Raw genomic sequence first — 16,811 nt, 5'->3', positions numbered from 1 at the left:
GACTGGCTTCCTCGCCTGAACTAGAGTATCAATCACAGTTTCAGAAAAACCTCTCTTGGCTAGGACTAAGTGTTTAATCTCCACGCAGTCAGCCTCAGAGAATCTAGTTTCTGATGTTGAAAAGGACCCTGTTCCAGCAGGTCCCTGCGACAGGGTAACCTCCCTGGCGGAGAGGATGACATCTCCACCAGATCTGCAAACCATGTCCTCCGCGGCCACGAAGGAGCAATCAGAATGGACGATGCTCTCTTCTGCTTCTGGTAACGGAGGAAAAATGTACACTAGACTGAACTCCCAAGGTACCGTCAACGCATCTATTAGCTCCACTTGGGGGTCCCTCGACCTCGATCCGTATCGGGAAGTTTGCAATTTAATCGGGACGCCATGAGATCGATCTCTGGCGTCCCCATCTGAGACAAATCTCTGCAAACACCTCGGGGTGAAGAGACCATTCTCCCGGATGAAATGTTTGCCTGCTGAGAAAATCCGTTTCCCAGTTGTCCACTCCAGGGATGTGGATCGCTGAGAGCAAACAGCCGTGGGTCTCTGCCCACTCCAGAATCCGAGACACCTCCCTCATTGCTAGGGAGCTCCTTGTACCTCCCTGGCGATTGATGTAAGCCCCCGAGGTAATGTTGTCCATCTGGAAACTGATGAAGTTGCATTCCCCCAGATAAGGCCACGCCTTCAGAGCGTTGTAGATTGCTCGCAGTTCCAGAATATTTATCTGAAGAAGAGACTTCAGCCGAGACCATTTTACCTGTGCCATCCTGGCACCCCAAACAGTTCCCTATCCCGTCAGGCTCACGTCCGTGGTCACAATTTCCCAGGACGGAGTCAAGAAGGACGTCCCCATGGACAACTGGACCGGATGGATCCACCAAGAGAGGGAGAACCGAGTCCACGCATCCATGGATATCAGCTGTGACAGATCGGAATGATTGCCGTTTCACTGCCTCAACATGAACAGTTGAAGAGGTCTGAGATGAAATCTTTCTAATGGAATGACGTCTATGCTGGAGACCATGAGCCCAATCACCTCCATACACGGGGCCACTGAGGGACTCCTTGAGGACTGAAGGGCAAGACAGGCGGACGCAATCTTCCTGCGTCGCTGATCTGTGAGGAATATCTTCATGGACACGGAGTCTAGTATCGTGCCCAGAAACTCCACCCTGGTGCTGGGAACCAGGGAGCTCTTTCCGTAGTTGATCTTCCAACTGTGAGATTGAAGTAACAGAAGCAGAGCCCTTGAGTTGACTTCTGCAAGATGAAAGGACGACGCCTGAACCAGAATGTCGTCCAGGTAGGGCGCCACTGCAATACTCCTGGATCTGGCCACTGCAAGCAGTGCCCCCAGAACCTTTGTGAAGACTCTCGGAGCCGTCGCCAGACCAAAGGGAAGGGCCACAAATTGAAAATGTTGGTCCAGAAGCGCAAATCTGAAAAACTTGAAGTGGTCCCTGTGAATTGGAACATGCAGGTAGGCATCCTTAAAGTCTATTGTGGTCATGAACTGCCCCTCTTGAACTAGAGGCAAAATGGACCTGATCGTTTCCATTTTGAACGATGGAACGGACAGGAACTTGTTTAGGGCTACTTAAAACTCCCGTCTGATAAGAGTTGTACTCTACATAAGAGACCTCCGAAACTTCAAACAAGCCAGGAAGGATGAAAGCAAACGCCCAAGGTAAAACTTAAGACTTTATTGGAAAAGTTAAAATCCAGGAGGGAAGGCACACAAGAAAGTTCAGCATACGCGTTTCGGCTACACGCCGTAATCACTACTGATAAAAACATTACACACATGTGCATTTAAAAAGGTTGCCCTCAGCACCCATTGGTAAAACAACAACACACCCACTATGACGATGTTATGTTAAGTTTAGTGCCTGGTTAATACAAACCAAGAACAATTAACCCCTAAATACCGGTACTGCTAAAGGCTAAAAATAATACATATGCATTTCTCATTTAGGCTACCTTACTAGTCAAAAAGTCTGTATAAATAAAGTGCCTGCTTAAATAAGCACATATCAATGTTATGCAATAACAGTATATTCACAAATGCCTTGGATACATAAAAATACACAGTGATAACACAAAATCCTCAATGTGATAGATAGTGAGTACAAAATAAATATAAATAACATGTAAATTGGGAAATGTGTGTCAAACATGGATATATAAAGGCATTGATACGTGCAAAAGGTCACTCATTATGACATAGCACATACAATATGATGATTTTATCATATATAACTGTATACACAAAATTACACGTGTGGATACTGCTCTAAGATGATCATGGACAAAGAAGGGAAAGGGGGGGGTAAAAAGAAGGGGGAGGGAAGGAAGAAAATGAGAAAAGATGTCATAAAGACAGAATAGAGTAAAAAATAAAAAAAAGGGAAAAAGAGAAAGAGAAAGAAAAAACAAAAACAAGAAAGGGGGAGGGGGGAAAGGGAAGAAAGGGAGAGGGAAAAGAAAAAAGGGAACAAAGAGAAAACCAAAAGATGAAGAAGGTAAAAGGTAAAAGGCAAAAGGGGAAGAGGAAAGGGAAGAGGGGGGGAGGGGGGGGGAGGTGTGGGGGGGGGGACTGGAGAAAAGCAACGTAACACAGAACATATATATATACATATATATATACATATATATGCTCTAAAGTATTATTCCCAGAAGTTTATAAGATCATACTCATCATAAGATCATACATCATACTATGTTGCAAATGGACTGGTAGTCAGAACTGTAGTCAGTCACAAATGTCAACTGTCTATTGTCACGTTGGGTATTTTTGCTTCCTTTTCTGACCTCTAACAGAGATGTACGATCAACTGCTTTAACCTCTCTGACAGCTCTATTCAGTACTCGTTTGGGGTAGCCTCGTTGGGTCAAACGTTCTAAAAGGTCCTCTTGATGTTGGCTTTCTATAAATACTGCTCTCAATGGTACCAGCTTCAGTCCCCTTCAAAGTAATGTCCAAAAAGTTAATAGTAGTTGATTGGGTCTCAGAGGTAAATCTGAGATTAAGGTCATTTTGGTTGATGTATGACAAAAAATTTGGGATGCTCTTAAGCTCCCCCCTCCAAATAAATAACAGGTCATCGATGAAAACGACCGTAATAAGCAATATTGGGTCTGAAGGGATTCTCATCTCCATAGATGTGGGACAGCTCCCACCAACCCATATACAGGTTGGCATAGGAGGGGGCAAATTTCGCCCCCATAGCTGTCCCACATCCCTGGAGATAAAAAAAAAACCCTCAAACTCAAAATAGTTGTGGCATAATAAAAATCTCGTCACCTCAACAATATACTCCTGAAAAGCATGACCCAGATTTGAATAATTAGACATTATATCTTTCAGGGCCTGAAGACCTAGCTCATGGGGTATGGAGGAATAAAGTGAGGTTACATCAACTGTAACCCATGAATTGTTATTAGGTTCCCATTGAAGGTCTCTCATGATTCTTAATACATGTTTAGTATCTTGTAGAAAGCTAGGTAAGGCCTGTACCAGAGGGCATAAGATGTCATCAACCCATTCAGATACATGTTCAAACAAGGAACCGATACCGCTCACTATTGGTCGGCCCTTAACTTCAACCAGGGACTTATGCACCTTCGGGAGATGGTGAAACACAGGGGTCACTGGATGTTGGACATACAGATACTCTAAGGTATCTCTGTCAAAAAAAGCCTGCTTCAAGACCATCATCCAGAAGGTGCATAAGTTCCCGTTGGTACCGTCTTGTGGGATTGGAGGTAAGTAATGTGTACTGCGAGGTGTCAGTAAGTTGGCGCAAGGCCTCATTTCTATATGTAGTCCTATCCTGTACCACAACAGAGCCCCCCTTGTCGGCAGCCTTGATCACAATATCTTTGTTGTTATATAATTCCTCTAAGGCTGATCTCTCAGCCCTGGAGAGATTTTCATCTGACAGATTTTTTGTTTTAACCGCCAGTAACCGTAAATCTTTCTCAACTCGGTTGTAGAATTTCTCGACAAGGGGACCCCTGCTGTGGACCGGATGGAATGTAGATGGTTGCTTAAATCCTCCATATTTCATAATATGGTTCTCAGTCTGGCTACTTTGGCCATCTCTAGCTAAGTTGTCCATAGAGATGACATCACATGTCTCAGCAAAAGAAAACTCAGTATTCAAATTGACTCTAGGTTTCTCACTAGTTTGTTCACGTCAAGCATTGTCTTGAAAAGATTGAATCTGGTGGCTGGCACAAAGCCAAGACCCAGACTTAATAGCTTGGTTTGAGATTCAGTGAGAACAAAACTAGATAAGTTGATCACACTGATGGTTTGTACTTGTTGGTCGGTTTGGGGCCCCTCAGAGGGTACCTGTTCTGTTGTGTATGAGAGTGAGTGTCCCCTCCCCCTTGAAGGTTCCTCGGGTTCACTGGAAAAACCTGCTCCAGCTGACTATTGGATATGGAATGGGAATTAGACATATCGGAGGAACCAGCATTATTAGGGTCAGTATCTGGAATGTAATTGGCCCCCATAGAGGCATTATATTTGCTTATTTCTTTGGATCTCACTGGTAGACTAGTAGTGTCATTGGTTCCAGTGGCCCCACTATGTGAGGAATTATCATACGTATTTTTTAATATGCCAGAGACCCCGGTATTCTGATTGCTATCTGTGTGATGTCTATCATCACCTGAATCTGCGTCACTATCTGAAAAGGTAACTCTAGGCCCACTGTTAGAGCTATGTCCCTGTTTCCTGTTGCGGGATCTACCCCGACTCCTACTTCTATTATGGTGTCTACGTGTGGTAAATCTCTGGGTCCTTTTCCAAACATGTACAGTATTTGTATCGTAATCGGTTTGATCCCGTAAATACTTGGTATGCTTAATATTCATCACTACATTCCTAGTCTCCTCAACTGATTTTCTGAGAACCCCATCAAATCTTGGGTAATCTACCTCTAGTTTACGTTTATTCAATTCTACTTGGATTGTGTTAATCTCTTCTCTGACACTACTTAATAATTTAGATTTATAAACAACCAATAAAATCATAACATCCAAAATAATGTTCCAAGAATCAATAAAGTCAGTGTCATCCACTTCAAAGGTGGGATACTTGGATATCCTCAGACCTCTAGGTATCATTTTGAGGTCTATGTATTTATTCAATGTCCAAATATCCCAATGTAATTTTGTCTCTTTAATGCAAAGTTTATCCATGTCCTGAAACAAGTCACTTAAGGCAAAGTCAGATTTGCTAGTAGAAAATATTTTAGCCAATTCAGTTACAGGTTCATCTCTGCTGGTTACCAGTAAAAGGGAATAAAATTGTGTCTCCTCCATGTTACTTTAATAAGAAAGTCCTTCCCAAAAAGCCCTATACTAATATCTCACTGTGCTGCCTATAGCACAAGTTAAGAGGAAAAACCAGGGAGAAATGTGAGATAAGTAAGGGCTGATTGGCGTGTTAAATATAGCTGTCAATGCTGTATCAGGTGCTCCTCTGTAAGGTCGACTGCACAAGCTCTTACAGCTCCAATATAGAAAGGGTACTTAATAGCTCACACTAAAGATATTGTTCCGTGGTAAATGTGAGCTGGATGGCACACCGAGAGTGTAAAAGTCACTTGCACAGGAAAATTTATAAGTTCAGTGTAATGTTCCCAAGCAATACGTAAATCGGGAACATGCAAGCAAAACCTATTGTATAGGTGTGTGCCAGTCAAACAACAAGGCAGTCCGTCAAGAGGCTCCGCAACAGTGGATATGGAAAGAATATATAGAAGAGATACCTGACAGGTGGCGGCTCCCGTAAATCACTTGTACTTGCTCTCGAATGGCTCGGGTATGCACCGGCACACAATGTCAGCAAAGCTCCTGTTAGACCGGATGGTTGTCGGTATCGCTTGGTCTGGCGTCCGTGCAAGTTCCTCCTTCAAGTCAGTCGTCCTGGTGGAATCTCGGTATCCGTACGCTAGATCCGGCACTTCCGCTCTCAGCGGGTACACAGCCGGAAGCGTCTCCAACAGCCAGAGGACCCAGGTAGGAAGGAATGCCGGAACAAAAATGCCACAGATCCACAATGTTAGGGTGCTCGAGATAGTCCCATACAGCCCCCAAGAGGGGAACACAGGAAGGAGGGGGTTTGCTTTCGAATAGGCAGAAATCCAAACAAGCCAGGAAGGATGAAAACAAACGCCCAAGGTAAAACTTAAGCCTTTATTGGAAACTTCAGCACCTCTCTGCCATCCTCCTGTGACGAAAGGCAAAGAATGACTGGGGGATGAGGGGAGTGGGGGAGGTATTTAAGCCTTTGGCTGGGATGTCTTTGCCTCCTCCTGGTGGCCAGGTTCTTAATTCCCATAAGTAGTGAATTAAGCTGTGGACTCTCGTCCCCTTTAGATGGAAAAGAAACTTGGATGCCTTCTTTTTCAAATAAAGATAACAAGTAAACAAAGAAAAATTGATAATAGGAGTAAATTAGAAAGTTGCTTAAAATTGCATGCTCTATCTAAATCGCGAATGAAAAAAATTTGGGTTCAGTCTCCCTTTAAGGGCTTAGAAATTAGCATATGAGCCTACCTATGGTTAGCTTTTAAGAATAACAAGAGAACAAAGCAAATTGTATGAAAAAAGTAAATTAGAAAGTTGTTTAAAATGACATGCCCTATCTGAATCATGAATTGGACTTTACTATCCCTGTAAGTGCAACTTCACTTGTGAGTACGTCATATCTACATTACTGTGGTATTTGTTACAGTGACATACTTCACTATGGGGGCACCCTCTTTTCTACTTTGTTTTTTTATACTGTAATGCAAGCTTCCTAATATCTTTTGCACCCATGAGATTTTAAGAGAGTATGGACACTAAAATGTACTAAATGTAAGTGGGGAGACTAAACTCGAAAATATAAAATTTAAAATTATTTGAGTAAACATACATTAACCACTATGGTCCTTCATATGGTTGTCAAATATTTAGACAATTTGTTAAGGACAACCATTCAAAGCTTGAACATAAATTTATATTATTGTTTTATGAACAAGTACATTGCAGAAGTTTAAGAAAGGCAGAAAGCCACACAATTCTCTAAATCAGGGGTTGACAAGTCTGTTTACAATCTAGGAGCCAGGAAGAATATTTAGGAGCCAGATATACTTTTAGGAGCCAGACAGCAGTATTTGTATTTAGATATATGGCGAATAACCTAAAAAGTTAGGAGCCAGGGGTAAAATGTTAGGAGCCAGTAGCTCCCAGGCTCCTGGGTTTGTCAAGCCCTGCTTTAAATGAGAGAAAAGATTGAAGGAGTAAATGGTGGGAGTTAGAGAGAAGGAAGTGTGTGCAAGAAGGAGTAAAGAGAGAGTAAAACCAAAAGCTTCCAAAAGACACACATAAAAGTCAAGTAACTTACAAGAACTGAAGGGAGATACCAGCTTTCTTAAGGTTTGCAATGATAATCTCAAGCTGATCTTCACTGAAAGGACTGCTGAGGTCTGTTAACACAGCAATGTGCAGTCTTTCATATTTCTTTCCCCTAAAGCAATTGATAAATAGAGAAACGTGATCAAACAAACTACATGAAGAAAAGAACACGCATATTAAAAAAGGTAAATTTACATCATCCTGCATTTTCAAAAGTCTATTTAAAATACACTTGGAAATGTTAGAGTTATCTGCTCGTTTAATGGTTTTAGCTACACCAATATTATAAAATGTGTGATATAAATGCCAAAGGTATTTGATAAATAAAAGGATAGATATTTAAAACATTGCAAAAAGAAAATGTTCTAATGTGTTATTTGCAAGCAACAATAACTATGTTTTATCCCTAGCAAAGGTGTTATGCACACAGTTAAATTCAGCTCCAGAGTAGCAATGCAGTACTGGGACATAGCTGAACATATCTAGTGAGCCAATGTCAAGATGCATATGTGTGTAGCCACCAATAACCAGCTACCTCCCAGTAGTGTGAGCCTATCCAGGTATGCTTTACAACAAAGAATAACATAAAATTAGTAAGTTTCTACTTGCAATCTTAGAATAGCATAAAAGTTCAAAAAAGAAAATGCTGTAATATTTTAGAGTACATTGTTATTTAATATTGCTTGAATATAGCTGTGTGTTTAACCCCTACAAATGTATTAAAAACTTAGTTCAAAGAACATGAAACCCACAACTTTTCCTTTAAGATTCAAATAGAGCATACATTTTTAAACAACTTTCAATTTTACTTCTAGTATCTAATTTGCTTCATTCTCTTAGTATTCTTTGTTGAGGAAGCAACAATACACTACTGGGAGTTAAATGAATGCATTGGGTGAGCCAATAACATTAGGCATATATGTGCAGCCACCAATCAACAGCTTCTGAGTCTACCTAGGTATCTTTTTCAACAAAAGATACCAAGAGAACAAAAAATTAGATGATAGAAGCAGATTAGAAAGTTGTTCAAAATCACATTCTCTACCTTAATCATGAAAGAACAAAATAGGGTTTAATGTCCCTTTAAAGTCCACTCCAGAGCAGCAATGTACTACTGGGAGCTAGCAGAACACGTGTTGAGGCAATGACAACAGACAAATGTGTGTAGCCAGCAAACCCCAGTTAGCTCCCAGTAGTGCACTACTGCTGCTGAGGATATGTACATATGCTAGGTGATAGGTATGTGTGGATGGTACTAAGAAGCATGTACGCATTTGCCCATATGGCAATGTTTATGTACAATTGGTTCTTCATTACCATTTCTCTTCTGTTGTAGCCAAGGACAGAAATAAAATGAGTTACTACACTGATCAAGCAATCACTGTGTAAAACGCAGAAGGGTTAGGCTTCTGAAATCTGGAATATGCGCTATGCTTGCAGGAAATAAGCAAAAAACAAAACACAATTTTAAGAGATAAGTTACTTGACATCCAGGCAAAATACATACTAATAGTATGCTGTAAAGCGTTTTTTTTCCCCCAACATAATTAAATCTTCTACGGATAATTCGCGTTTTATGCCCCTTTAAATCTCATAGGAACCATTGAGAGGCCTGATCATACTGAAAAGGTATAGATTTAACTTCTAAAAATGTCACCATTTGAAGAACGTTTATGGGTACATATTGAAGTATACTATATCGCCAAAAGTATGTGGACACCTGACTATCATACCTATATGAGCTTCTTACACATCCCATTACAAAACTTGAACATTAATACAGAGTTGCACCCACACACACTTTAACATCCACAACTCTTCTGGTAAGGCTTTGCACAGGATTTTGGGAGTGTTTCTGTGGGAATTAGTGCTCATTCAGCCAAAAGAGTATTTGTGAGGTCAGGCACTGACAGGGCCGCCATCAGGGGGTGAAAGGGGTGACTCCTGTCAGGGGCCCAATGAGGCAAACACAACTATGATTTAAAAAAAATAAAACAGAATTTATGTTTACCTGATAAATTACTTTCTCCAACGGTGTGTCCGGTCCACGGCGTCATCCTTACTTGAGGGATATTCTCTTCCCCAACAGGAAATGGCAAAGAGCCCAGCAAAGCTGGTCACATGATCCCTCCTAGGCTCCGCCTACCCCAGTCATTCGACCGACGTTAAGGAGGAATATTTGCATAGGAGAAACCATATGGTACCGTGGTGACTGTAGTTAAAGAAAATAAATTATCAGACCTGATTAAAAAAACCAGGGCGGGCCGTGGACCGGACACACCGTTGGAGAAAGTAATTTATCAGGTAAACATAAATTCTGTTTTCTCCAACATAGGTGTGTCCGGTCCACGGCGTCATCCTTACTTGTGGGAACCAATACCAAAGCTTTAGGACACGGATGAAGGGAGGGAGCAAATCAGGTCACCTAAATGGAAGGCACCACGGCTTGCAAAACCTTTCTCCCAAAAATAGCCTCAGAAGAAGCAAAAGTATCAAACTTGTAAAATTTGGTAAAAGTGTGCAGTGAAGACCAAGTCGCTGCCCTACATATCTGATCAACAGAAGCCTCGTTCTTGAAGGCCCATGTGGAAGCCACAGTCCTAGTGGAATGAGCTGTGATTCTTTCGGGAGGCTGCCGTCCGGCAGTCTCGTAAGCCAATCTGATGATGCTTTTAATCCAAAAAGAGAGAGAGGTAGAAGTTGCTTTTTGACCTCTCCTTTTACCGGAATAAACAACAAACAAGGAAGATGTTTGTCTAAAATCCTTTGTAGCATCTAAATAGAATTTTAGAGCGCGAACAACATCCAAATTGTGCAACAAACGTTCCTTCTTTGAAACTGGTTTCGGACACAGAGAAGGTACAATAATCTCCTGGTTAATGTTTTTGTTAGAAACAACTTTTGGAAGAAAACCAGGTTTAGTACGTAAAACCACCTTATCTGCATGGAACACCAGATAAGGAGGAGAACACTGCAGAGCAGATAATTCTGAAACTCTTCTAGCAGAAGAAATTGCAACTAAAAACAAAACTTTCCAAGATAATAACTTAATATCAACGGAATGCAAGGGTTCAAACGGAACCCCCTGAAGAACTGAAAGAACTAAATTGAGACTCCAAGGAGGAGTCAAAGGTTTGTAAACAGGCTTAATTCTAACCAGAGCCTGAACAAAGGCTTGAACATCTGGCACAGCGGCCAGCTTTTTGTGAAGTAACACAGACAAGGCAGAAATCTGTCCCTTCAGGGAACTTGCAGATAATCCTTTTTCCAATCCTTCTTGAAGGAAGGATAGAATCCTAGGAATCTTAACCTTGTCCCAAGGGAATCCTTTAGATTCACACCAACAGATATATTTTTTCCAAATTTTGTGGTAAATCTTTCTAGTTACAGGCTTTCTGGCCTGAACAAGAGTATCGATAACAGAATCTGAGAATCCTCGCTTCGATAAGATCAAGCGTTCAATCTCCAAGCAGGCAGCTGGAGTGAAACCAGATTCGGATGTTCGAACGGACCCTGAACAAGAAGGTCTCGTCTCAAAGGTAGCTTCCAAGGAGGAGCCGATGACATATTCACCAGATCTGCGTACCAAGTCCTGCGTGGCCACGCAGGATCTATCAAGATCACCGACGCCCTCTCCTGATTGATCCTGGCTACCAGCCTGGGGATGAGAGGAAACGGCGGGAACACATAAGCTAGTTTGAAGGTCCAAGGTGCTACTAGTGCATCCACTAGAGCCGCCTTGGGATCCCTGGATCTGGACCCGTAGCAAGGAACTTTGAAGTTCTGACGAGAGGCCATCAGATCCATGTCTGGAATGCCCCACAGCTGAGTGACTTGGGCAAAGATTTCCGGATGGAGTTCCCACTCCCCCGGATGCAATGTCTGACGACTCAGAAAATCCGCTTCCCAATTTTCCACTCCTGGGATGTGGATAGCAGACAGGTGGCAGGAGTGAGACTCCGCCCATAGAATGATTTTGGTCACTTCTTCCATCGCCAGGGAACTCCTTGTTCCCCCCTGATGGTTGATGTACGCAACAGTTGTCATGTTGTCTGATTGAAACCGTATGAACTTGGCCCTCGCTAGCTGAGGCCAAGCCTTGAGAGCATTGAATATCGCTCTCAGTTCCAGAATATTTATCGGTAGAAGAGATTCTTCCCGAGACCAAAGACCCTGAGCTTTCAGGGATCCCCAGACCGCGCCCCAGCCCATCAGACTGGCGTCGGTCGTGACAATGACCCACTCTGGTCTGCGGAATGTCATCCCTCGTGACAGGTTGTCCAGGGACAGCCACCAACGGAGTGAGTCTCTGGTCCTCTGATTTACTTGTATCTTCGGAGACAAGTCTGTATAGTCCCCATTCCACTGACTGAGCATGCACAGTTGTAATGGTCTTAGATGAATGCGTGCAAAAGGAACTATGTCCATTGCCGCTACCATCAACCCGATCACTTCCATGCACTGAGCTATGGAAGGAAGAGGAACGGAATGGAGTATCCGACAAGAGTCTAGAAGTTTTGTTTTTCTGGCCTCTGTCAGAAAAATCCTCATTTCTAAGGAGTCTATTATTGTTCCCAAGAAGGGAACCCTTGTTGACGGAGATAGAGAACTCTTTTCCACGTTCACTTTCCATCCGTGAGATCTGAGAAAGGCCAGGACAATGTCCGTGTGAGCCTTTGCTTGAGGAAGGGACGACGCTTGAATCAGAATGTCGTCCAAGTAAGGTACTACAGCAATGCCCCTTGGTCTTAGCACAGCTAGAAGGGACCCTAGTACCTTTGTGAAAATCCTTGGAGCAGTGGCTAATCCGAAAGGAAGCGCCACGAACTGGTAATGTTTGTCCAGGAATGCGAACCTCAGGAACTGATGATGTTCCTTGTGGATAGGAATATGTAGATACGCATCCTTTAAATCCACCGTGGTCATGAATTGACCTTCCTGGATGGAAGGAAGAATAGTTCGAATGGTTTCCATCTTGAACGATGGAACCTTGAGAAACTTGTTTAAGATCTTGAGATCTAAGATTGGTCTGAACGTTCCCTCTTTTTTGGGAACTATAAACAGATTGGAGTAGAACCCCATCCCTTGTTCTCTTAATGGAACGGGATGAATCACTCCCATTTTTAACAGGTCTTCTACACAATGTAAGAATGCCTGTCTTTTTATGTGGTCTGAAGACAACTGAGACCTGTGGAACCTCCCCCTTGGGGGAAGTCCCTTGAATTCCAGAAGATAACCTTGGGAGACTATTTCTAGCGCCCAAGGATCCAGAACATCTCTTGCCCAAGCCTGAGCGAAGAGAGAGAGTCTGCCCCCCACCAGATCCGGTCCCGGATCGGGGGCCAACATTTCATGCTGTCTTGGTAGCAGTGGCAGGTTTCTTGGCCTGCTTTCCCTTGTTCCAGCCTTGCATTGGTCTCCAAGCTGGCTTGGCTTGAGAAGTATTACCCTCTTGCTTAGAGGACGTAGCACTTTGGGCTGGTCCATTTCTACGAAAGGGACGAAAATTAGGTTTATTTTTTGCCTTGAAAGGCCGATCCTGAGGAAGGGCGTGGCCCTTACCCCCAGTGATATCCGAGATAATCTCTTTCAAGTCAGGGCCAAACAGCGTTTTCCCCTTGAAAGGAATGTTAAGTAGCTTGTTCTTGGAAGACGCATCAGCCGACCAAGATTTCAACCAAAGCGCTCTGCGCGCCACAATAGCAAACCCAGAATTCTTAGCCGCTAACCTAGCCAATTGCAAAGTGGCGTCTAGGGTGAAAGAATTAGCCAATTTGAGAGCATTGATTCTGTCCATAATCTCCTCATAAGGAGGAGAATCACTGTCGACCGCCTTTATCAGCTCATCGAACCAGAAACATGCGGCTGTAGCGACAGGGACAATGCATGAAATTGGTTGTAGAAGGTAACCCTGCTGAACAAACATCTTTTTAAGCAAACCTTCTAATTTTTTATCCATAGGATCTTTGAAAGCACAACTATCCTCTATGGGTATAGTGGTGCGTTTGTTTAAAGTGGAAACCGCTCCCTCGACCTTGGGGACTGTCTGCCATAAGTCCTTTCTGGGGTCGACCATAGGAAACAATTTTTTAAATATGGGGGGAGGGACGAAAGGAATACCGGGCCTTTCCCATTCTTTATTAACAATGTCCGCCACCCGCTTGGGTATAGGAAAAGCTTCTGGGAGCCCCGGCACCTCTAGGAACTTGTCCATTTTACATAGTTTCTCTGGGATGACCAACTTGTCACAATCATCCAGAGTGGATAATACCTCCTTAAGCAGAATGCGGAGATGTTCCAACTTAAATTTAAATGCAATCACATCAGGTTCAGCTTGTTGAGAAATGTTCCCTGAATCAGTAATTTCTCCCTCAGACAAAACCTCCCTGGCCCCATCAGACTGAGTTAGGGGCCCTTCAGAAATATTAATATCAGCGTCGTCATGCTCTTCAGTATCTAAAACAGAGCAGTCGCGCTTACGCTGATAAGTGTTCATTTTGGCTAAAATGTTTTTGACAGAATTATCCATTACAGCCGTTAATTGTTGCATAGTAAGGAGTATTGGCGCGCTAGATGTACTAGGGGCCTCCTGAGTGGGCAAGACTCGTGTAGACGAAGGAGGGAATGATGCAGTACCATGCTTACTCCCCTCACTTGAGGAATCATCTTGGGCATCATTGTCATTGTCACATAAATCACATTTATTTAAATGAATAGGAATTCTGGCTTCCCCACATTCAGAACACAGTCTATCTGGTAGTTCAGACATGTTAAACAGGCATAAACTTGATAACAAGTACAAAAAACGTTTTAAAATAAAACCGTTACTGTCACTTTAAATTTTAAACTGAACACACTTTATTACTGCAAATGCGAAAAAACATGAAGGAATTGTTCAAAATTTACCAAATTTTCACCACAGTGTCTTAAAGCCTTAAAAGTATTGCACACCAAATTTGGAAGCTTTAACCCTTAAAATAACGGAACCGGAGCCGTTTTGAACTTTAACCCCTTTACAGTCCCTGGTATCTGCTTTGCTGAGACCCAACCAAGCCCCAAGGGGAATACGATACCAAATGACGCCTTCAGAAAGTCTTTTCTAAGTATCAGAGCTCCTCTCACATGCGACTGCATGCCATGCCTCTCAAAAACAAGTGCGCAACACCGGCGCGAAAATGAGGCTCTGCCTATGCTTTGGGAAAGCCCCTAAAGAATAAGGTGTCTAAAACAGTGCCTGCCGATATTATTATATCAAAATACCCAGATAAAATGATTCCTCAAGGCTAAATATGTGTTAATAATCAATCGATTTAGCCCAAAAAAAGTCTACAGTCTTAATAAGCCCTTTTTGAAGCCCTTATTTACAATCGTAATAAACATGGCTTACCGGATCCCAGAGGGAAAATGACAGCTTCCAGCATTACATCGTCTTGTTAGAATGTGTCATACCTCAAGCAGCAAGAGACTGCTCACTGTTCCCCCAACTGAAGTTAATTGCTCTCAACAGTCCTGTGTGGAACAGCCATGGATTTTAGTGACGGTTGCTAAAATCATTTTCCTCATACAAACAGAAATCTTCATCTCTTTTCTGTTTCTGAGTAAATAGTACATACCAGCACTATTTCAAAATAACAAACTCTTGATTGAATAATAAAAACTACAGTTAAACACTAAAAAACTCTAAGCCATCTCCGTGGAGATGTTGCCTGTACAACGGCAAAGAGAATGACTGGGGTAGGCGGAGCCTAGGAGGGATCATGTGACCAGCTTTGCTGGGCTCTTTGCCATTTCCTGTTGGGGAAGAGAATATCCCTCAAGTAAGGATGACGCCGTGGACCGGACACACCTATGTTGGAGAAATTAAATTTTTGCAGCCACCAGGACACGCTACAGCAGAGTGCTATTGAGCGCAGAAAAATATCATTACAAGGAGTAAAGTATTAGCATTTGAGAGAATTTCTGAGTGTGCCCTAAACCACTATGCACAGTGTGAGACAGACTTGGCACTTCAGTTTGTACAGTGTGTGCATGAGTCAGGCGGCAGATCACTTTCATTTGCAGAGGAGGTAGGGCTTACTTAGTAAATGGGTTTTTTTTTTTCTGCAATTTCCAATTGTAACTTCAGTGTGGTAGTTGTATGGTGGGGCCAGGGGTCTATAAAAACACATTTTTTAGCAATATGCAGCAGTGTATTTATGATTATTTTACAATGCTGTAGAAATTCTATATTTAAAACCATGTAGAAATGTTTTCTTCTCAATACACAATGGTATATATTTTAATTGCATTCCTGTTTACTGCCCCTTTATGCAAGGATTTTCTATGTGCCAGGAGGCATTTTATCTAAGATTTTTACATCTGCATAAAATGTTATACTCTCAGGCTAAGACTGCTCAGTGTTTGAAATTAGACAGGTTAACTTGACACTGTTCAGTTTACACTGCAGCTGACTTAGTTTTGAAATACATACAAACAAGCCTAAACCCTGCATTTAACCAGATCTAATGGTATGAGACTGAGTACCACAGCTTATGTTTTCACCAAGATCATAGAGTACAGCATTTTCAAAATCCATAAGTACAGCTAACAGATGGGAACATTTGTACACAAGATTTGAAATGGTACTCTTGGTTGGGGAAAATGGGGTGGGGGGGCCCAAACATATGTCAACCTTTCAAAAGTGCTTTTCTTCATCTGCCCATTGTGACAGATCATTAAATATACAATTTTGAATTCACATCAGTATTTTTGTTTGCACATTTACAATATGATTCTTTAAAAAACAGAATTTATGTTTACCTGATAAATTACTTTCTCCAACGGTGTGTCCGGTCCACGGCGTCATCCTTACTTGTGGGATATTCTCTTCCCCAACAGGAAATGGCAAAGAGCCCAGCAAAGCTGGTCACATGATCCCTCCTAGGCTCCGCCTACCCCAGTCATTCGACCGACGTTAAGGAGGAATATTTGCATAGGAGAAACCATATGATACCGTGGTGACTGTAGTTAAAGAAAATAAATCATCAGACCTGATTAAAAAACCAGGGCGGGCCGTGGACCGGACACACCGTTGGAGAAAGTAATTTATCAGGTAAACATAAATTCTGTTTTCTCCAACATAGGTGTGTCCGGTCCACGGCGTCATCCTTACTTGTGGGAACCAATACCAAAGCTTTAGGACACGGATGAAGGGAGGGAGCAAATCAGGTCACCTAAATGGAAGGCACCACGGCTTGCAAAACCTTTCTCCCAAAAACAGCCTCAGAAGAAGCAAAAGTATCAAACTTGTAAAATTTGGTAAAAGTGTGCAGTGAAGACCAAGTCGCTGCCCTACATATCTGATCAACAGAAGCCTCGTTCTTGAAGGCCCATGTGGAAGCCACAGCCCTAGT

The 16,811-nt window shown here is 42.5% G+C and overlaps 1 protein-coding gene across 1 annotated transcript in view; it reads right to left on the bottom strand.

Annotated features, from left to right (window-relative positions):
* The window catches only part of XRCC5 (X-ray repair cross complementing 5), a 484,719-nt gene that overhangs the window by 346,096 nt on the left and 121,812 nt on the right, over window positions 1-16,811 (bottom strand). Inside the window, exon 6 of the mRNA XM_053698104.1 lies at window positions 7,409-7,531. Coding sequence (XP_053554079.1) covers window positions 7,409-7,531 — 123 coding nt within the window. The remainder of the gene's footprint in view (window positions 1-7,408; window positions 7,532-16,811) is intronic.

This window comes from Bombina bombina, chromosome 1 (assembly GCF_027579735.1).
Source record: "Bombina bombina isolate aBomBom1 chromosome 1, aBomBom1.pri, whole genome shotgun sequence".
Classification (NCBI taxonomy): Eukaryota; Metazoa; Chordata; class Amphibia; order Anura; family Bombinatoridae; genus Bombina; species Bombina bombina.
This window is presented reverse-complemented; position numbering and strand designations above follow the sequence as displayed.